We start from the raw sequence: 21,763 nt of genomic DNA on the forward strand, positions 1-21,763 counted from the left end.
ATCGTTATAACAGCAACTACTTTGCTTCCTTAGTTTTCTCTATTACTGTTTTCCTCTACATTGAATTGTTTTATGTGGAAAATGCCCCTGATGTTCTTCCCTCCTTTTATACTTGTGTGTGTTTGAATTACTTCCGAATTTTTATTTCCTTGAAGAAAGACATTTAAAACCCAACTGTCACAATGGCTTTTTACATTGAGACCCAAGGCAGCCAGCCAAGGGTTATCAGGATCATGCCAGGTTGCTTAAATAAGCCCTGGGACTCAGATAAACAAACAAGCATAATGAGACAGGAAACAACTTGGAAGAAACAGAAAAATATTCTCTAGTTCCTAACATGCTTTGGAGACTCTGTAATCGAGATCCTGTGACTTGAGTTGCAATTAGTGACAAATCGCCCAAAAGATAGAAAAGTAACAGAGGTTTAATCATATCGTGCTAAAAGAAACATTGCTGTCAATGTTGGGATAAATCATTATAATAATATATACCAGGGAAAGCTTTCTCAATGATTTCCTATATGTTAGGTTGTCTTAATTAAATTTATTCTTGGGCTTTATCTTAAGTTTTGTGTTATAGGACAGAATTTGGAAAATACGCCATTTATTGCCAGCGATGTGTAGAAAGAACACAACAAAATGGAGACCGGGAAGCCAGACCCTCAAGAATGGAAATTCTTTCAACCCTTCTTCGAAACCCTTATCATCATTCTTTGCCCTTCAGTATCCCTGTGCACTTCATGAATGGGATCTATCAGGTGAATTAGACTTTCTACCCTGACGAAGACATGCGGGGCCTGAAGTCCTATGTATAACCTCTGGGCAACAAAGAAATGAGACTGTACACCTACGTCTGTCAGCAGCTGGCAATGATATTTGCAACTATATTAGATCTTTTATCAGAACTGCTGCATGTTTAAACAGCTTTGCTAAATAAAAAGGATTCACACACACACACACACACACACACACACACACACACAAAACTACGTTGGTTGAGGTCCCCAGTGCACCTGGTAGGTGAGGAAATAATGACTAACATGAGGTGTGTACAAGTTCAGTCACTTTAAAGTCTCCAAATCTGAGGAATTATCTGGGAAAGCTTATGTGGGCCCTCCCAACTCTCAGATCTAGATGCTCGCTTATGAAGTGAAGCAAACATGTCCCAAAGCTAGCAATTAGTCTTTGCGGCCAACGCCTTTTATCACAGGATTCAGATACTCAGCTGCATATTAAAGAAACAAACAATTAAATGCATAAAACTTCATTTGTTTTAAGTACATTTCTTGTTTATTTTTTATTTTTTTCATTTGCTTGAAGATTACATGGTGCAACTGTCGTTTTTGGTTTGCTTTTAATGGGTAGGCATAATATCTCTGCAAAATGTTTACAGCTGGGAAATGATCTGCCTCTTTTTAATTCAGTTGGCTGAAGCCAAGAGTTCCGAATTCTTACAGCAAGCTAATGACTAAGACAACATTAATTTCTCCAGTGGTGCTTTTATATATATATATACATATATATATATATATATATATATATATATATATATATATATATATTTTTTTTTTTTTCACCATTAATCGTGCATCAAGTATGTCCTGTTTCCCCCTGAAACCTAAGTTTGAAATGTACATACTTTTTCATTCAGAGAACGACTTTGTTACTTCTGTTTAGGTAGTTGGATTTGATGCATCCACCACAGTGGAAGAATTTCTGAACACTTTAAACCAGGATACAGGAATGCGGAAGCCAGCTCAGTCTGGATTTGCCTTGTTCACCGATGATCCTTCTGGCAGGGATTTAGAGCATTGCCTTCAAGGAAACATCAAGGTAAAACCAAGTCCTTTTAAGGAGGCACACCCAGCAAGCGACAAAGAAGCTACTGTTTGCTATTTGCAACAAGTTTAATTCAGGAGTTTTCAAAAAAAAAATTTAAGCAATCTGATCTTCACTCTTGCAGGACTTTTTTGAAGCATAGAATTCTTATTATACAATCTGCACACACACACACACACACACACGCTAAATAGAGGGGAAGGATTAATAATAGGAATAATACTCTAAGTATTAGGGTAATATGGCTAGAACTGTGGAAACTCTAATCAAATGGCTTTCTATTTTATTCAGCTACTCAGCAATATTTATTGTGTACTAGGAGCTGGACTAGATCCTGTGGGAACACAAAGAAGGATCAGAAATAGTCCCTGCCCACAGCACACTTACAATTTGCCTGCTGACACTTTGAGGTCGGGAGTGATCAGTGTTTTGAGAGTGCTGTGAGCATTCCACTGAGCGGAGAGGTTAAGCTCAGCATTGGAAATGAGGGAAGATCTGAACTGGGCTTTGAAGGAGGGGGAGAAGATGGACCCGTGGGAATAAAGAAGGGGTTTCAGACAAGGAACATCATGAGCAAAGACGGAATTGGAAGACTTTTAAGACTTCTGGGTCTTCGTAAAATAACTTCAATAAAGCTTCTAATTATTGCAACAATTAGAAAAAACAGAATTGCAGAACCAGAAGGTACTTGAGAGAAACAAAAATTTGCAAATGAGGAAACTGAGGCCCCGTGGGGGAAATGATTTACCCCAACTCAAACAGGTAGAGCTGGGTCTGGACCATTTCCTTGCTTTATATGGTCTTTGATTGCTGTTGGGAATAAGTACCTTGTTACGGGGTGAAGTTGTTTCTGGGATTTGGAGATGACAGAATTGGGGCAGAGTAGGGGAAGAACTAGACTTATAAATAAGAGCTCACAAGATTAGAGTGTACGCAGCGTCAGTAGCTCACAAAGCCTGCCCCACTTGCAGAACAACCCTTACGGAATATGGTTTATACTTAGCCCAGTGGGCATGTCGGTTAATAGGTACGGTTTCCCCTTCATCCCCTTGCCTGTATCTTCTATCGCATATTGAGAACTCTAGGTGAATGAATGTCTTATTTCTCCTCAGCTCCAACTCTGTCCTGCTCAGTTCAATACATCCAAATGTAAATTTTGAGACAGTCATTCCTAGAACACTATTGTTCATAAATTAGTCAAGAAGCGAGTTAGTATTTTTGACTGACTTGAGCCACTAAGTAAGTATCAGGGGCTTTGTTGAGTGACTGCTCACCACATCTTCTTGAAGACTTTCATTTACCAGTATATTTCTGTAAATGGTCAGTTAAATAAACAAACATTCATTTGGTTCCTGAAGAATTTTTGTACTTTCCCAGTCAAAGAATGTTAAGATTGTATTCCAGATTTCTTTGGTATGACTTCATTTATCCCAATCTTTATAAACTCAGAAGGTAGGAAAGTGGCTTCTTCAGTGACTAAATCATGAAAATATTCCTGGAATCCTCTTGTTTCCAATCTCATGCAGTCCTTCATTAAGATTCTTTTGTGAGTAAAAAATGCATTGCCACGGTCCAAAGTTAATGTGTGTCCAAACGGATGCGGACCAAAGAGCAATTTATAATTAAATCCTAAACTCCAGAGCTTTGCATAAGCTTGAAACAAAAAGCTTTGGTTTTATCACATTCCTTGGAGGGTTTTTTTTGTTTGTTTGTTTTTTCGGTGTACAGACATGCTTGGCTTCAAAATATGCCAGTTTGAAAAGTAGGGTAAATCTCCATTTTTCACTTTTCTTCTAGATTTGTGACATTATTTCCAAGTGGGAACAGGCTTCCAAAGAACAGCAGCCTGGGAAATGGGAAGGTACGAGAACTGTTCGTCTAACTTATAAAAACAGGTGTGTAATACCATCACCAAACGCCCATGTAGGAGTATACACATCTCCAAATCATGCACCTATAAGTTAACTTCCTACTGAAGAGCCTTAAAAGTTATAATTATCTGTATATTTTTTCTATAAATGATAACTATCACAGGAAGAAACTGTCGCATAAAATTTTATTTCTAATTTTTGTCCTTTAATGTCACGAATAATTATATTTTATAAAAATATGCACTTGGACAAAGATTAGAAGAAAACTACAGGAAAAAAATAGCTGCTGCCTTAGCATAGGGTGAATTATTCACTTTCAAATTTTTCTTTGACACTTATTATATTTTCCATAAAGACTAAATACTACAGATTTATAGTAAGAAGAAATATTTAAGTTACCCAAGCCTTTAAAAGTGATATATTCATATTCATTCATTCTAATGCTTTCATATTCTCTTTATCTCTCTTTCTCTCCCCCCCCCCCGCCCCCCGCCTCTCTCTGTATTGAGTTTCAGCTACAAGCCAGGCACTTAGCTAGATGCTCCAGATAAAATAATAATGAAACCAGACACAAACAATACCTGAACTTTTGGAATTCACAGGCTAGTGAGGAAGACAGGAGTTAATCATACAATAACTCTAATGAACATAAAATTACACATTAAGTTCCTTGAAAGAGAAGAGTGTGGTTCTGTGAGAGAGCGTAACTAGAAGTCTGACATACAGTGGAGACATCGGGAGGCTTTGAGGAAACGATGCTTATGTCAAAGTCAGAAGAGGCTGTGAGTGTTAAAACGGGTAGAGAATGTTCAAAAGCCTCAAGAGACGGAGGTATCTCAGGGTTTCAGAAATTGTTAAAAAGCCAGTGAGGTTAGAGCATATACCTTCTCAACAGATATAATTTTAATATACTGTGGCACATAGTCAGAAACCAGGTTTTCTCTCTCTATTTTTAACTTCTTTTTTTCGTCTATATATCAGCAGGAAGTGGTACTTATTAAGCAGTGTAAGTTAATGTAATCAGATCACATTAACTATACCAAAAAAAAAAAAAAAAAGAATCTGAAATATCAGATCAGGAACCTGGTGGAATTATTGATGTAGGATTCACTTCTTTCAGAGGCCTACCTTTGGAATGTAAGAAGTGAAGGCACTCATATAATATAAATAATGTACTAGCCTTTGATCCAGTCAGGATTTCTTTAATAACCCTCCCACAGAAATACCCACATAAGTGGGCACAAGTATTCCAGTGTTCCCAAGTAGCTTCTTTGCCATACTTTTTAGAATAGAGAAAAATTAGTGTGTGTGGCAGGCGAAGGTGGGGGTAGGGGGGCAGTGAAAGGAAAGTTAAATAAATGTGGTGCCTTCATATTTTGGACTCCGCTTATACAGTCAGCACTGAAGGCCACACACTGTGTGAACCGGTTCCTTTGACCTGGATAAGGGTGGCTGTGAGCCACTGGAGCTTCTTTATTCACGGGTTCACGAGCAGGAGGTCTGACTGTTAAGCTTTGGTATCTAAGGTTTCAAACTCGTGCTTTTCTGGAGACAAACAAGGTTACTTAGATAATGGAAAGTAATGGGCTCGCCTCCTGGAGGCGCCTATTCCCACTGATGACAGCCTTTCTGTGTGGCCTTGGGTGACTGGAGAGCAGCAGGCTGGAGGACCTGGCACTCCCAGGTGGCTCTTCTAGTTCTGTGATGGCTGGAGCAGAGATTCCCATCGGGTGGGCCCGGGACCTGCAGCTCCAGCATCCTGGGAGCACATTAGAAACAAACGATTAAGCCGCACCTCAGCCTTAAGGAGTCAGAGTCTCTGGAGTGAGACCCTGTCTCTACAGTTCTGCAGGTGATCCTGATGCAGGCTGGATTTTGAGGAGCACTGATACACAGGACTTAACCGGTTTGGCTCAGTGGATAGAGCGTCGGCTTGCAGACTGAAAGGTCCCAGGTTCAATTCCAGTCAAGGGCATGTACCTTGGTTGTGGGCACATCCCCAGTAGGGAGTGTAGAGGAGGCAGCTGAATCGATGTTTCTCTCTTATTGATGTTTCTAACTCTCTATTCCTTTCCCTCTCCATTCCTCTCTGTAAAAAAAAAAAAAAAAAAAAAATCAAAAATATATTTAAAAAAATAAATAAATGGCATTACTTTCATGCCTAAGACTATTTCTGATAATGCATACTTTATGATTGTTTATTAAATACATGCTAATTCTGCCTATGATGGCCACAGTGGGGGTCAAAATTAAATTTGGTTGAAATGGAGAAAGATGTTCTGGAAGACACAGATAAGAATAATGCCCCAAGTGTAGTAAATACCACTCAAAAGGACAGAGTCATGAGTAACACATAACAAAGATTGCCTTAAAAAAAGAAAGGAAACCTCATGACTAGTAGCTTTGACATCAGAATAAAAGCAACTCACCCAAAAGGTTTAATTTTTAACAGCAGTCTGAAATGGCTGGGTAGCCACAGCTCTGAGACAGTACTATGTTTCTAAATATGAGCTTGCTCTGCATGCATGTAGAAGCAGCTTAGACAATGAGCCCTGATTCCAGTGGCACAGTCAGGAAGGGAACTGCTGAGGCCTATCCTGCAGCCACGGACAGGAGCCCTGCAATAAAAACTAAAAGACCAGCTCCTCATCTGTGGAGTTTTCCTTTATACTTAGGAATGTGAGTTACGGACTTCTAATTGTTTCATTTCTTCAATGTTAAAGATCTCATTAATAGGCTGCAAGCTTGTTCTCAGAGATGACCATTTGTAAACGAATGTTTAAATTCTATTCATAGTTAGGCTGCTTATTTAATTGGCTCCTCGCTGTGTACTTGACATTGTAAGGTCAAGGCATGCTTTTAAGCAAAAGAAACTGGCAAGGGCCCTCCCTAAGGAGGACAGCTCCTCCTTATCCCCTAGTTGAAATCAAAGATCATTTTTCTAGTCCTTTGTCGTTAGTATTTTCCCAAGCACAGCCCGACATTCCCATCCCTGCCACCTTTAGCTGATTGTCAGAGAGCCTGCTTAAGCCAAGAAGCATCTTGACAAGTTATCTAATTTAGCCCATTTTTTCTAGCTTTGATAACATTACAACAATTCCAGCATGAAGAGACTAAATCCCGCTAGAGAAGAATGCTAATCTATAATAAAAGGGTGATATGCTAATTAGACCAGATATCCTTCCGAATATCCTTCTGGACAAAGCTATGGTGGCAGGGGCTGAGGCAGAGGCGGTTAGGGGCGATCAGGCAGGCAGGGGTCCCAGACTGGAAAAGGTACAGGCTGGGCTGAGGGACATCCTCCTCCCCCAGTGCATGAATTTCATACACTGGGCCTCTAGGAATAATAACCAAACTTTATTGAGCATTTACCACACTCTAGGCCCTGTGCTGAGCTCTTTTCATGTGTCATCTCGTACAATCCTAACAGCACCCCTACGAAGTAGGTTTTATTATCATCTCCATCTTACAGGTCAGGAAACTGAAGCTCCAGAGAGGGAAGTCATTTGCCCAAGGCTTACAAAAAAAAACGGGATTCTTTCCGGCTTTTTCCACAAATGATTCCCATATTTAGTGACTCCCACTGCCGTTCATATACCCATTCCCACAGTAAACATCTGTTCAGTGTCTGGTGCATAGAATGTCCTTCCTCTGCAGTTTGTTGGGAGAGACAGACACAAAAGCTTAGCCACGTGATTCTTGCTGTAACGGGAACGGTGTGGCAGAGTCGTGAACATGGTCTCTGGAGAGACACTGGGTTAGAATCCCGGTTCCCCTGCTCAGTGTGTGGCTTTGGGAAAGTCACTTACCATCTCTGTGCCTCAGATGCCCTCTCTGTGAAATGGAGATGAAAACAGTACCTACTCTAAGGTTGTCTCGAAGGTCAAAACTCTTAGGTCAGGGCGGCCACACAGTTAATGCCCCATCCAGATCTGCTCTTACCTTGAGTATAACCCATACATGTAAAAGCTGTGGTGGCAACTAGAGGAAGGCTTCAGGGTGATGAATTCCGAGCAGGGATCTGAGTGGTGGCCATCAGGCAGGAAGGGGACGGGGACAGGGAAGGGGTCACAGCTGCAGTTTTAGGAGAGTGTGATCAGCAGACTGCGGTGGATGGAGGAGGGCAGGGAGGCGGAGAGTGAAGACAGGCCCTCAGTGAGTTTACAGGATGACAGTAAAAAGGCAGTAGGACATAAATGCTCTGGAATGGAATAGGGAGCCGGCTGGGCTCAGAGCTCTGCGGAACTTGGAGCTGTGTGCCCGGGGATAATGGTCCTGGTCCACGCAGTGATGCGATCTCCATCCCACAGTATTCTGCTTCACTGTGTTGTCATGACAGTCTTAACGCTTGCCAAGGTGCTGCTTACCCACTCCCCTGCCACGTTCACTGCACACCATGCCTGACCTGCAGCCTGAAGCCGGAGCCCCAGAAATCTCACATATAAGGCCCCACCATGGTGATAGAGAAAGAGGCTCCCTGAACTGGTGAAGAGCCAGGCAGACAAAAGCCATCTTAGATCTCAGCAGCTGGTCATAACATGTAACTTATCGTCGAGCTCCTAACACTGCTCATGAGAATGTGGCCGAAAACAAAACAAAAAAGTCAAAACATTTAAATGAACAAATATTATCTTTTTGATTCCCCAGAAATTTGCCCCCCCCCCTCCAATTTGATGTTGGAAGCCTGCATTTTCTATTCCCTGGCGTGTCCAAGGTACTTAGGAAATAGCACGAGTGTTTTGAAAATTGGGTTTCTATAGTTCATTTCATGAACCGAAGGGTTCCTTTCATTCCCCGAAAGAAAGGGCATATTTCATTTCCCTCAGGGCCTCAGTTCCCCCCTCAGAAGAAGTGGCATTAGAAGAAGTTTAAGTTTAAAAAATGTGGCTCTCCAAAGAAATTTTCATCGTTGTACTGTTGATATTTGGCTCTGTGGACTCATGAGTTTGCTGACCACTGCTCTAAGCTTACATCACGCAGACAACTGTTAGAACAACCTCCTTAGTGAAAAATTTCCTTTTCTTTTTCTTTTTCTTCTTTTTTTTTTTTACAGACTGTATTTCTCCATGCAAGCCCGTGGGGAGACGGATCGAGAGAAGTTGCTGTTAATGTATCAGACAAATGACCAAATCATCAACGGGCTTTTCCCTCTGAACAAGGACCTGGCGTTGGAAATGGCGGCTCTTTTAGCTCAGGTATCAGCCGGGGTACATAGAGTAACATTTCGTAAAGATAAGACACTAATTTCCGTACTGACTTAAGTATAGTAAAACAGCGTACCTTTAGGAATTCTTGAAGTTTGTTTTGCTGTGATGAACACCTTCAACATTGCAGGCAGTTGAATGACAGTCTGGCTCCAAATTGCTGGCGATTGCAGGGAGGTGGAAGGAGACAGAATTCCATAAAAGGAACCTCGTTGCTTCATTATCTTCACGTGAACCATGAGGCTTTGCAGTTAATGCAGGAGTTTGATGAGCGTAGAGCCGTGGGGCTAAGGACGCCATGCTGACATCACCCTCTCATCTAATAAGAATCAGACTTGCTGATCTTCTCTGTCTTAATTAGAAACCCTGGGGCTGAGTGTTAATTGTGTGGAGAATCTGGTGAGGCCTGGTGTTGATGTGGGGCATACTGAGTATGAGTTAATTTTTCAGTTATTCTCTAAACATAATTGTGCTCATTCTGTGCCACACAGTGCACCAGCCTCCGAGTGGGGAGACACTGAGCTCGGAGATACTGCTGCAGGGTTCCCTAAAAGGCACCGTTTCCTAGAACAGCCTACCATTTTTATAACTCCTGTTTGCACAGCTGCCGCGTCTTTGGGGGTTAAATCCTGGTCTGGGGTTGCACAGGTAGCTGAACTGAGTAGTACCTGGGGACAGGTGGGGACAACTAATTGCTCTGAGGAAACCGTGTACTGGTGAGGAGAGTAGGAAGGACACCTGACCAGAGAGGAGAGGGGGATGGCAGCTAGACAGCAGAGTCAAACTAAGAAACCAACAAATAAGAGACTGGGTCTGAGAACCTGGACAGTTATAAGAATAGACTGTAAGGGTGAAGCTCAGCTAAGGGATTTAGGCAGTAACGGATCAGATTAAGAGCTCAATCAGGTGGTTCGTGCCCACCCAGAGACGCCTTTGTTATTCTGTCGAAACCGGTTTGGCTCAGTGGATAGAGCGTCAGCCTGCGGACTGAAAGGTCCCGGGTTCAATTCCAGTCAAGGGCATGTACCTTGGCTTGCAGGTAGGGGGGTGTGCAAGAGGGGGGTGTGCAAGAGGAAGAGGCAGCTGATCGATGATTCTCTTTCATCGATGTTTCTAATTCTCTATCCCTTTCTCTTCCTCTCTGTAAAAAAATCAATAATATATATATATATATTTTTAAAAAGCTCAGTAAGGGAAGCTGAACGGTTCACTATCTCAGAGGCTGGCTGTACTAACAGTTTACCTGGAGGCCAAGGGCCTTGATGAAATGGAGACTTGAGACTCTCCATAAGCCTGTCCCAGTCTCGTTGGAGCCCTCCATCTGCTTGTTGGGGGTTTGATGTGGATGTTCTTCTATAGGACATTCACCTGAATAGCCCCACCAATTCGCTCCTTGAACCCTCCTTTGGTACCATGTACTAGGCATTTGACTCAGTTTATCACAAACATTTGTTAATACTTCAGTCTCCCTACTAAACAGTTAACTCCCTGAGGATAAAACCTAGGCTCAAACTTTTTCTCTCTCACGTCACTTAGCACAGCACCTGACATGTAAAGGGGACATGGTGTAGGTTTGGGTGAAGGAATGGGTAGGTGAGTGGCTGGAGAGATAGTTGGTAGTTGGATGGGTGGGCAAGGGATGGTGTCTGTGTAGATAAAGATTAAATAGTCTTTCGTTCGGGCAGAAAGGGGCTCTAATCCCAGGAATCCTGGAATGATAAAACGAGGGGATGAATACAGTAACATTTATGGTGGAAATCTAGGAAGAAATGAATGAGAATATAGTTCTTGCTCCCATTATATTCAGTAAAGCCCCTTAAAAAGTTCATAATACTTTTTTGAGATTTCCTTTAGCTTTATAACTTTTTTGGTCTTTCATTTTTAACTTCTGTTATTATCAATTAAAATGGTACCTAAAAAATAAAATTTTTCCTGTGTTATAACAGGCAACAGTGGAGTGATGTGGCCTTGAGCAAATACTATTTGAGGATGATATTAACCTAGTGTGGTTAATGTAGATAGAGAACTGAAATGTTTAAGTTAGAGATTTTTTTTTCAAAATCAGCATTCAGATGGGACTTAGATTTTAATAATGCATACATACATATGATTATAAATCCCATAATCACACAATCGTGACAAATAGATTTATATATATTATGTGTAATTATATATTGTAAAGAATGCTTAGAAAGAATAAAACTGATTTCATTTTTTTTTTTTTTAACTCTTATCCTTTGTTTTCTCTTCTTTTGTATTTCCAATTAGGTGGAGATTGGAGATTTTGAAAGACCTTTTTCAACCCCAGCAGGCCATGTAACTAATCAGTGCAAAGCAAACCAAACCCTGAAACAAGTCATAGAGAAATTTTACCCTAAAAGGTATAGAGATGACTCCTCTGAGGAGCAGGTAAGGTAAGGAACCGCTTGTAACTCTTAAAGGCAGAGTCACACTTGTTCTTTGGTGATTATTTTAAAGATAAAAAAAGTTGAACATGACCATTTTTTCCCCCAAGGCTGTTTAACAGTGGTGAATCCCAAGAGATTATAGATCTTTTTATTTATATGCTTAAAAACTTTAGAATCTAGATTTAAGAAATAAAAGAGCCCTAACTGCTTTAGCTCAGTGGATAGAGCGTTGACTGAAAGGTCCCAGGTTTGATTCCAGTCAAGGGGATGTACCTTGGTTGCAGGCACATACCCAGTAGGAGGTGTGCAGGAGGCAGCTGATCGATGTTTCTAACTCTCTATCCCTCTCCCTTCATCTTTATTAAAAAAAAAAAAATCAACAAAATGTATTTTTTTAAAGAAATAAAAGAAAAAAATTGGTCAATAATAAGTTTAATTTGATGAAGTGATTACCATTTTTTTTCATCTCTTAGGGTATTTTATTATGAACAAATTGGAATAAAAATGAGCTATCATCTTACACAAGATTGTTTAATATAAACCTTTAAATTAAACTCAGATAACTTGGAGTTTTGATTTTTGAGAGCATGTAAAGAAGAGCTATAGATTTAAAAATAGAGGAAATCTAGTTCACAATGAATTTTTCCAAAACAGGGACAGTTGAGGTGAGTCTTTTCTCTATGTAGAAGTGGTTTGAAAGAGGTTTTCCCTGCATCCAGCATTTTGACAAGCCAGGGATGGTAGCACCTAAAATTCCCGTTAGGAATTTATTGTTTGGTCTCAACTTCTTGTACTTTTCTTTAAAAATGGAAGTTATTCCCATGAGAAATTACCTGTTAAAAGAATTTACACTGAGATTTTATATTAACTAATCAAGATTTAATATATATATATATATATATATATATATATATATATATATATATTAATTTCAGAGAGAAAAGGAGAGGGAGAGAGAGATAGAAACATCAATGGTGAGAGAAAATCATTGATTGGCTGCCCTCTGCAAGCCCCACACCTAAGATGGAGCCCACAACTCGGGCATGTGCCCTGACTGGGAATCGAACCACTATCTCCTGGTTCCTAGGTCAGCACTCAACCATGCTGGCTGGCATTAATCAGATTTTTTAAGTGTGCCTGCAGTGGGTGGGAAACAGGAAACCCAGGTTATGCTGAGACCACTAATACTGAGGATTTGGTGAAAGGAATACTATGAAAAGGACAAGGGGTGGGCTGTGGTTACATGGGAGTCACAAAATAACATATTTCGCTTAGGTTGGGTCTAGGTGTCCCAATTCTGCCTAGAACCGGTTTAAGAAGAGCCTTCTCTTAGGAGGACGATCCACTGCTCATATTTTGGTGTGTTTTTTTGTTTTGTTTTGTTTTTTTGGGTCCTTTTCTCTTTCCTTTTTAGGCAGCTTTGCCAGCGACTATCAACCAGATGGATGGCCCTCCGGGGACACAGTGCTGCTGATTGCGTGCGAATTTACTTGACAGTCGCCAGGAAGTGGCCATTCTTCGGTGCCAAGTTGTTTCTTGCAAAAGTAAGAAAGATGGGGGATCATTCAGTTCAGCAAATAAAACAGTGGTAACCGTAACCCCATGTTTATAGGCTCGGTGTTTAAAAGGAACATAAAGACATTTCCAACCGTTTAAACAATATGTAAAAGACAGGGAGGCCATCAGCTCCTCTATCTGTTCCCCTCTGCTCCCCTTGGCCCTCCCTTAAGTCATTTCTTACCCTCACTGGGCTCAGCATTAGACTGAAGACGACAGCTGAACTTCGCTTCCTTCTCTTCATTCATGCAGCCATTCCCTCAGCGACTCTCTCACTCATTTATTGCGTATTTTATGAATTCTGTTTGCCAAACACTGAGCGAAGCTCTAGGGGATACATAAGCTCACGGTCTCAGATGGGTTGCACTCACACTTCCAGGAACTCTCAGTCCGTGTTGCAATGGGCCTGGAACAACCACTGGCCAAGAGTGACGTGAGCCGAGCGGGGCCGGAACCCAGGAGGGAGAGGCTGACCCTGCCAGGGGGTAGATCACGGAGCTCGTCCCAATGCACACATTAATAGACGGAGGTTTTGGATCCCAAATCCAGGCTTCCTAAGATCGGATTCACTGCTCTTTCCATTATGCCACACTGCCTCCTCCTCCCCCGGAGAGATTTTTTTTTTAATAGTTGTTGTTTGAAATGTTGCATTACCTTTAGCGGGGGAAAAAACATTTCTGTGAATTTGCTTAGCATTTATGACAAAGTGTGTTTTCACTTCTTCATAGCCCATAGCGCCATCATCACGTGGAAGCACTGTGCTGTGGCTGGCTGTCCATGAGGATGGGTTAAGCATCTTAGAATACAACTCCATGGTAAGATTAAAGCCTGAGGTTTTGCATTGAGCCTATTGCTCAGTGTGCTGTAAACGGAAGGCAATGATATCTTAGTCTGATTTTCTTCCGAATACTATATAATGAATAGTCCTTTTATAAACATACAACTATGATTACAGCTTAATCTTTTAAAAACAAAATTCGACAGGTTACATACGGGCATAGCTCAGAGATATTGCGGTTTGGTTCCAGAACACAACAATGCAGCAAATATCACAATAAAGCAAGTCACACAAACGTCTTGGTTTCCTAGTATGTGTAAAATTTACGTTTGCACTATACTGTAGTCCACTAAATGTGCCATAGCATATGTCTGAAAAAAAAAACTGTGTACATACCTTAATTAAAAAATACTTTATGGCTAAAAAATGCTAACCATCACGAAAGCCTTTAGTGAATAATATAATCTTTTGCTGGTGGAGGGTCTTACCTTCAATTTGAATAAAAATCTGTGAAGCGCAATAAACCAAAGGTATGCCTATACTGTGTATGAGAAAAATATCAGGATACCATGGCTGAATGGTAATCATGGTTGTATTTGTAAAATGACCATTTATCATGTTAGGAAGATGGCTTCCTGTGTAAAATGAAAAAGATGACATTCAAATAGAAACTTAAGTTCAGTTTTCCTAAGGCTTCTGGAAGGATTTCTGTAATTTCCTGTCATATCACTTATCAGTTTACTTGTACCTAAACAGTATCTTAGACCTTTTTCTGTGATTATAAAGTCAAATAGGGTTTCTATGTGTCATTTATTTACTCCACATGTATCATATTACATAGTAAAAATGTTGTGATTTTTTTTTTTAAGCTGGCAGGCAGGAATTTCTACATTTTACCTGGTAGGTATCCTGGGCTCTCCAACTGTGGATAGTCAGCATCACTGAGAATTTACTGGAAACCAAACTATTTTTAAGTGTTATAGTAACTGTTTCTCCTTATAGTCGCTTTAAAAAATATTTTGGAAAGAGTTTATGCTTTTGAATGCCTTTTAGTTCTTGAATGGATAACTTGAAGATAGATTCTAAAGTGGGATTTAAAGTCACCAAAAAATTGTACACCATTATTGCGTTATCTTAGCTAAGAATACCAGTTCTCTAGATCCTGGGAGACGGGTAAAGAGGCCAGGAAGTAGACATGGTGGGCTGAGCCAGTTAGTGCTGGAATGGTCTGCTTTTTCTTGCAAACTAATTATTAGATGTGCAGATTCCTTTCCTTTTAGGCTGTACATCTTTGAATAATACTTTTAAAATATATTTATTGATTTTTTACAGAGAGGAAGAGAGAGGGGTAGAGAGTTAGAAACATCGCTGAGAGAGAAACATCGATCAGCTGCCTCTTGCACACCCCCTACTGGGGATGTGCCCACAATCAAGGTACATCCCCTTGGCTGGAAACGAACATGGGACCCTTCAGTCTTCAGGCTGATGCTCTATCCACTGAGCCAAACCGTTTTCGGCTTGAATAATATTTTTTAAATTTTTTAAGCAACACATTAGGAAAAATATGTGCTGCATATATGATAAAGTGTTGCTATCCTTTATAAACATGGGTGTCTTAATAAAACAATAAGGAAATGCCCTGGCCAGTGTAGCTCAGTGCTTGAGTGTCGACCCATGAACCAGGAGATCACTGGTTCAATTCCTGGTCGGGGTACATCCCAGTAGGGGATGTACAGGAGGCAGGTGATCAATGATTCTTACCTCATCATTGATGTTTCTATCTCTCCCTTACTCTCTCTGAAGTCAATAAGAACACATTTTAAAAAACAGTGAGAAAATGATCAACACATCAATAGACAAATGGTCCAAGGCAATTCACAGAGAGAAATACAAATGTTCAGTACATGTATTTTAAAATGTTAATTTCACTAGTAATCAAATAAATTCAATTTAAAACAGTAAGATTCTATTTCTCACCAGTCTGGTTGACAGAGATTCAAAAAGTGATGTTTAGTGTTAGCAGGACTGTGGTGCTGGGTACATAAATGGTTATAACCCTTCTGGAGGAGTCTGGGAATATTTTAAATATTGTCCTTATTTTCTTGAGATGCAATTCCAGCTGTTGAGGTTTGTAACCAAAGGAATAATTACATATATGTATTACAAAATATGTTGAAAAATATGCATTGGAGGGTTGCTTAAGTTAGTGACAAATAAAAATGATTTAAATGTTCTGTAATAGGAGTAGTTTAAATAAAAATGGTCTATAAAATAATTTTAAAGTTGTTACACAAGTACATTTATTGTCATGGAAAGATTTTCATAATATGTACTAGTTAAATTAAAAAAGAAGCAGTGTGCATGATCCTATTTCTGTTTGTGTAAATCAAAGTATGCAAATCAGCTTAAACCATATGAGCTTGCCAATATTTGACATGTTTTACCTTAAAAAGTATCAGTTTCATATGGTTAAACTTAATACGTATAGATAGAGAGACATATAAAAAAATATTAAAGTACATATACAAAATTATTTCCTTTGGATGCTGGAATATAGAAGCTTTATTTTCTTCTTGTATTTTCTCATTTCCTAGTGAGTTATTTGTTTCAAAATCAAAATGTATTTTAATTATAAAGATAAGTGATGCCTAAATAAAATTAGTATACTACTATCTATTTTGGATCACAGTAAATTTTACTTTAGGAAAAATGTATTATATCACAATTAGTTAATATCAGAATTTAATGGAGATATGTTATTAGTCACTTCTTGTCTTTGAAAATAACGAGTGTATAACATATTTACTTCTCTTTGAAGAGGTTAATAGTCAGCTATGTGTACAAGAGTCTAATGACATTTGGAGGATATCAAGATGACTTTATGATAGTCATTAACAATACACATTCCAAGGACAAACCAACAGAGAAATTACTTTTTGCCATGGCAAAACCCAAGGTGAGTAGAATTCTTTGAACCAACTCTTTATGCTAGTGTTCTTTCATCCTAAAACATTTGCTGTGCAAAGACTAAGATCCAGATGAGAAAACACTTATAGTCAGATACCCTAGTTCCAAGTTCGGGCTTACCTCGTCTTTTTAAAGCCTTGATTTCTTCATCTAAAAGTTAAATGATAGGTTGCTACCTTTTGTTTGTTTGTTTGTTTGTTTAAGAATTAAATGAAGGAATTGTATTTAGCCCAATGCTTGCTATCCAGAAGTTTCAAAATAAGTGGCCTTGGTGTAAGTTGTTGTGAGGAACTTTATATGTATTACTATCATATTTACTTGGAGGAATTCACTTTACCGACCCATTAGTGGGAAAATTAAGATTTTATAATTAAAACACACTTGTTTCTTTACTGGTTTTAGCAAACTAATGTCTCCAACTAAATGCATCTAAGTAAACTTACATGCTAACATGTAAATACCTCATTGGTTGATCTGCATAGACAGGAATGCTGGTAGCTTGGGCACTTGCAAATAGAGACCACCCATGGCTAACATTTTCTTTTAGAAGTGATGAGAACTTCTCAGGGGCATAACAATTCTGATTTTTTTGTTTTAGATTCTTGAAATCACTCTTTTGATCGCCAGTTACATAAACAACTTCCATCAGCAAAAGGCTGCATTTCACCACCTCTCTGCTCCAGCGCTGCTCTCAGCCCGGAACCAGGGCCCCCAAGCCAGGACAATGGGAAGCCAGCCCCTTCTCTCAAGCAGCAGACCAACCATAGGCCCCACCTTACTCTGAAAGTGGGGGGCTGGGGGGATGCGCCTGAACATTCACTCTCTGCCCTCTAAGCAGTGGCTGTATCCGCTCCAAATAAGTTTATTTACATCCTGGCATCATGGCACCCACATATTTGTATTCCAGATTTTAAAAATAATGGGGATTATTTGTTTTATTCATAAATAGTCAAATGAATACTAATAACACATAAAACACAAAATTTGCACACAAATTTCTCCTGGAAATTTGTACATGTATTTTAAATGGATTAGAATTTGTAATTTTTTTCTATCTCCCTTCTCCCTTGCTATCAGACACATCATGCAATATGGTGGGGGGTCGTCGTCGTCTTCTTCTTCTTCTTCTTCTTCTTCTTCTTCTTCTTTTAAAAAATATTCTGGCAATCTTTAGAAAGGGAGATTCCAAACTCTCATTTGGCAAACCAGTTGAATATTTGGAAATAATGCCAAAAAAAAAACTAAGTACATGTAATTGCATGTATTTTAATTAATGTGTTTGGAAAGAAGTGGAGTGCACAGTGTAAGAAACAGCTGCAGGATGGTATTTATGTGTAAATTTTGAGAGCAAGTTCAGTAAATCTTCTGGCCCGATGAATCACTGTGTGAGAAAACAGGAGTTAGGTAGCCAGAACTTCCTGTGTGATGTTAGGAAGTATACACCGTCAGCTTTTCAGATCACCAGAGCGTAAAATTTAAAAGGAGACAGCGATTCCTGACATTCCTTGGTTGTCAACAGAGCCTGAGTTTACTGGACTATTGCCCGCATTCCATTGCATTGGGTGCTGGGCCATCTTGACCTTGCTTTGCTAGATAATAATATTTTTGGAAACAAAGACAGTTCTTCAATTTTTGCCTCATATGGTCCTTTTTCATTGTAGTTTGCAAATAAGTTCCCAAAAATGTATTTATAAGAAAAGAGAAAGTAATATTTCTGTCAAAGGAGGTGAAATTTCATTTGAAAGAGCCTAGAAATATATTCTTTTACTAGGTTACATAAATGGTCAGTACATTGTAGTATGTGTCAGGACATAGTTATGAGTATTCTTGATAAATATGAAACTGTGATAAGACATGAAAATTATAAGATGTTCAGTTGCGATGGTAATCAGGATACTTAATTTTATTTATGTGTAGAATATTTGTATTTATTTTTTGACATATTTATCACTTTGTGTATGGTATTTTTATTAACCAATAAAAGAAAACGTTAGCTGCTTGAATTAATTTGTTGGCAGAACCTCCATGATTTCTTCATTGCTGCCTCCCTGTGGCAGTACACTATTCTCACACTAAGCCTTTTACAAATGTGCCATCCCATACTAGCATCCCTAAGAAAGGACAGAACCAAGATATGTGCTGCTTAAGTAAGATGTTGCTTTATTGGTAATGACAAAACAAGAACAGCAACAACAAACCATAGAAAGAGATTTCCATTTACTATTCCCCCTCACTTTTGAGCCACAACCACTTACTTTTAGAGAATAAGCTGGTTACAAGTTTGGGATGACTCTCAGGAGGCTTTTTGGCTGGGATACAATAGAGTTTTTAAGTTCCCAGAAAACCATTTAAAAATCATTAGTTTGGTGAGCCAGAGGCTTGGCAGAGCTGTTAAATATGTGTGAGAACTTTATTCCCAGGCAGTAGTTAGTTCACCATTTGGTAAGCAACCCTAAATCTTCTCATTTAAACAAGTGGTGAAGGCTTAGCGTAAACCTTAGTACCCTGGACTCAGTATTAATTTTTGATAGAGCAGAGAAAAAAATATTTTGATGGAAAGAAGTCAATTTTCTGTAACTGATGATGTGAAATTTTCATTTTCTGGGAAATTACTTATATAGACATTTAAAAATTAAAACTATGATATTATGATTGGCTACAAGAGAATAATGCTCCATGTTTAATTATAATATGTGTTCTCCTATCATTTTCTTACCTTTCAATCATAATAAAGGACTTACAAAACCCATGTTGAGCATTATTTTTTGAATAATCTTAAAGAAGTAGCTAATGTTTTCATTGTCAAAACTGAGGTGTACTCATAATGAAAATGGTAGTTATTACCTCTTTCTCTTGTATTCATGCTTTGTCTTCAGTGTTGCTTTGTTTTATCCATATAAAAGGAAGCTATAATTTTAATACATGTGCATGCATATTGACACGTATACAATATGTATAAATCATGGGCTTCTCCCATGATTTCATATTAACCCCTTAAGGGAGCTTATTGCATATAGATGAGTTGAATGGACTGTTTTCTCAAAATTTATTTTTAAGGGTTCTGTGTGTGTGTGTGTGTGTGTGTGTGTCCTTAAAGTCAAATACTGCCAGAGGTTGGAAATGAGTTTAACTCTCCATTTACAAGAAAAGTTAGTCACAACTTACAGAATCTTTGTTCTAAAATTGTGTATATTAGTTGGTTGGTTGGTTGGTTGGAGTTTTTTAAATAGAAAAAGAAAAAAATGGCCGAAACCGGTTTGGCTCAATGGATAGAGCGTCGGCTTGGGGACTGAAGGGACCCGGGTTCGATTCCGGTCAAGGGCATGTACCTTGGCTGCGGGCATATCCCCAGTAGGGGATGCGCAAGAGGCAGCTGATCAATGACTCTCATTGATGTTCCTAACTCTGTATCTCTCTCCCTTCCTCTCTGTACAAAATCAATAAAATATATTTTTTAAAAAGTGGAACAAGACATTTAACCCATAATTTTACTGAAGTACAATCCTGAAGCACTAACCACCTTGGGTAACCATATTTCTCCAGAAAAAGGCTGTCCGTGTTCCTGGGATGCCAAGAACACATTTCTCCCGTTCTCCTGCCCCTGAGCTGTAGGGAACTTGGACTCCCTCAGTGCAGTGTCTGGGCTCATGTCTGTGGAGCCAAAGCTTCAGGATTGTAGGGACTGAAATGGGGGGAAAGGGGAACAGGAGTAACAGAGGAGAAGTTTCTCTGCCACATGGCTCACGTACAAATTGCATCTCCTCTCACGTTTCTCCCCTATTCCCTTTTCCCTAAAAGAAGAAAGGGGTTTTGCTGCTGCGTAATTTTAAACTCCAAATTAATGTAAAGTCCACACATGGATATTTAGAGTAAAGTGAGACTCATTCATATTTCATGGACCCAAACCTCGGGCTTTTCTTGGGCATTTAAGTGGGAAAGTGGGAAGGTCAGTCCTACAGTGAGGAGTTGCATGGGCCTCGGCAGAGGCTGGGTGAGGAGATGAGATAAACACTGGCTTCATATTATAATTTTACCTAAGTCGAACAATCCCAATGATTCCGAAGGCATATTTTCAATCTACATCAATCCAAAAATCTTCATTGTATGCTTGAAGTATTTTCGGGTCCAGTAATAGGCAAGAAACAATAAATCTTACTAAGGCAATAGCTTTATTGGAGCAAATAACTCCAAAACAAGACACAAATGTTCACAGTGTGGCTGAGACAGGATTTATATCTAAGTCTATCTCACTTTAAGGTCCATGTTCCTAAACATTACACCATAGAAACCAAGCCAGTGGCAGATGTTGCAGGGAGACTATCTCCTTCAAATATCCAGGACATTTTGAGCTGGAAAGCCCGCATCTACTCAGCATTCAAGGCAGATCAACTGCTGCCGCTGCCATGAATGTTCCACCAACGGCACTGGGCATAGTCACTTATTTTTATGTAATTTTGGGGACCTCTGCAATAGTTTATATCACTGGCTTCCTTTGGGTTATTATATTTTACTATTGTATATCTTTCTCAAGGGTAAGGATCTTACATTATTCATCGCTTCATTTCTTACTCTGTGCAGCACACAGTTTTGCATATAATAATAACTCAATATTTATTATTGATTTGAAGGTAAAGTAAATGAAATATTGTGGAATGCATTGACGTTATTAACTTATTAATAAACAATGTGTTGTTGCGTAAAACCTGAAACTAAATAAGCAGAAAGTTGGGAAATACAAAAATCGTAATATTCTTTGCCGCTAGTAAATCACTAGAAAATAGCTCGGGGGATTTCTAGAGAGTGGAAGGGAAGGAGGAGAGAGAGATGTAAGGGAAGAAGGAGGGGGAGATTTAAAGGGAAAAGAGAAAAAAGAGGAGAAGAGAAGAGAAGAGAAGGGAAGGGAAGGGAAGGGAAGGGAAGGGAAGGGAAGGGAAGGGAAGAGAAGAAAGAATCTTGGCATATATTCGTTACTCAATAGAATATTTTTTTAATGAAAAAACACTTCCAGCCGAGAACTTTTAGATCAAAGGGTTTGTTACCACGTGTCACTTTGTTCTTGCACATTCTGGGAGATGAGGCTGAGCATGGAGACTGGAAAAAGAACACTGAGAACTACATTTCCCATAAAGCCCTTCTTCTG

General features: G+C 39.3%; 1 protein-coding gene across 3 annotated transcripts in view; it reads left to right on the forward strand.

The window, feature by feature from the left end:
• PLEKHH2 (pleckstrin homology, MyTH4 and FERM domain containing H2) overlaps positions 1-19,942 on the forward strand; it is a 66,762-nt gene extending 46,820 nt beyond the window's left edge. Inside the window, exons 21-30 of one of the 3 annotated variants that reach the window (XR_014796569.1) lie at positions 580-757; positions 1,677-1,832; positions 3,636-3,733; positions 8,763-8,904; positions 11,182-11,327; positions 12,736-12,865; positions 13,607-13,693; positions 14,526-14,556; positions 16,475-16,612; positions 17,222-19,942. Coding sequence is in view for 1 of the 3 variants with exons in the window: in XM_084901471.1 (XP_084757597.1) it covers positions 580-757; positions 1,677-1,832; positions 3,636-3,733; positions 8,763-8,904; positions 11,182-11,327; positions 12,736-12,865; positions 13,607-13,693; positions 16,475-16,612; positions 17,222-17,407 (1,261 nt within the window). In the remaining 2 variants the exon portion in view is untranslated. Of the gene's footprint in view, positions 1-579; positions 758-1,676; positions 1,833-3,635; positions 3,734-8,762; positions 8,905-11,181; positions 11,328-12,735; positions 12,866-13,606; positions 13,694-14,525; positions 14,557-16,474; positions 16,613-17,221 lie in introns of those variants that run through there. The other 2 variants (XM_084901471.1, XR_014796570.1) reach the window with 2 other exon arrangements.
• The last annotated feature ends 1,821 nt before the right edge of the window (positions 19,943-21,763 follow it).

The sequence above is a fragment of the Pipistrellus hanaki genome (assembly GCF_964339955.1).
Source record: "Pipistrellus hanaki genome assembly, chromosome: 12".
Lineage (NCBI taxonomy): Eukaryota > Metazoa > Chordata > Mammalia > Chiroptera > Vespertilionidae > Pipistrellus > Pipistrellus hanaki.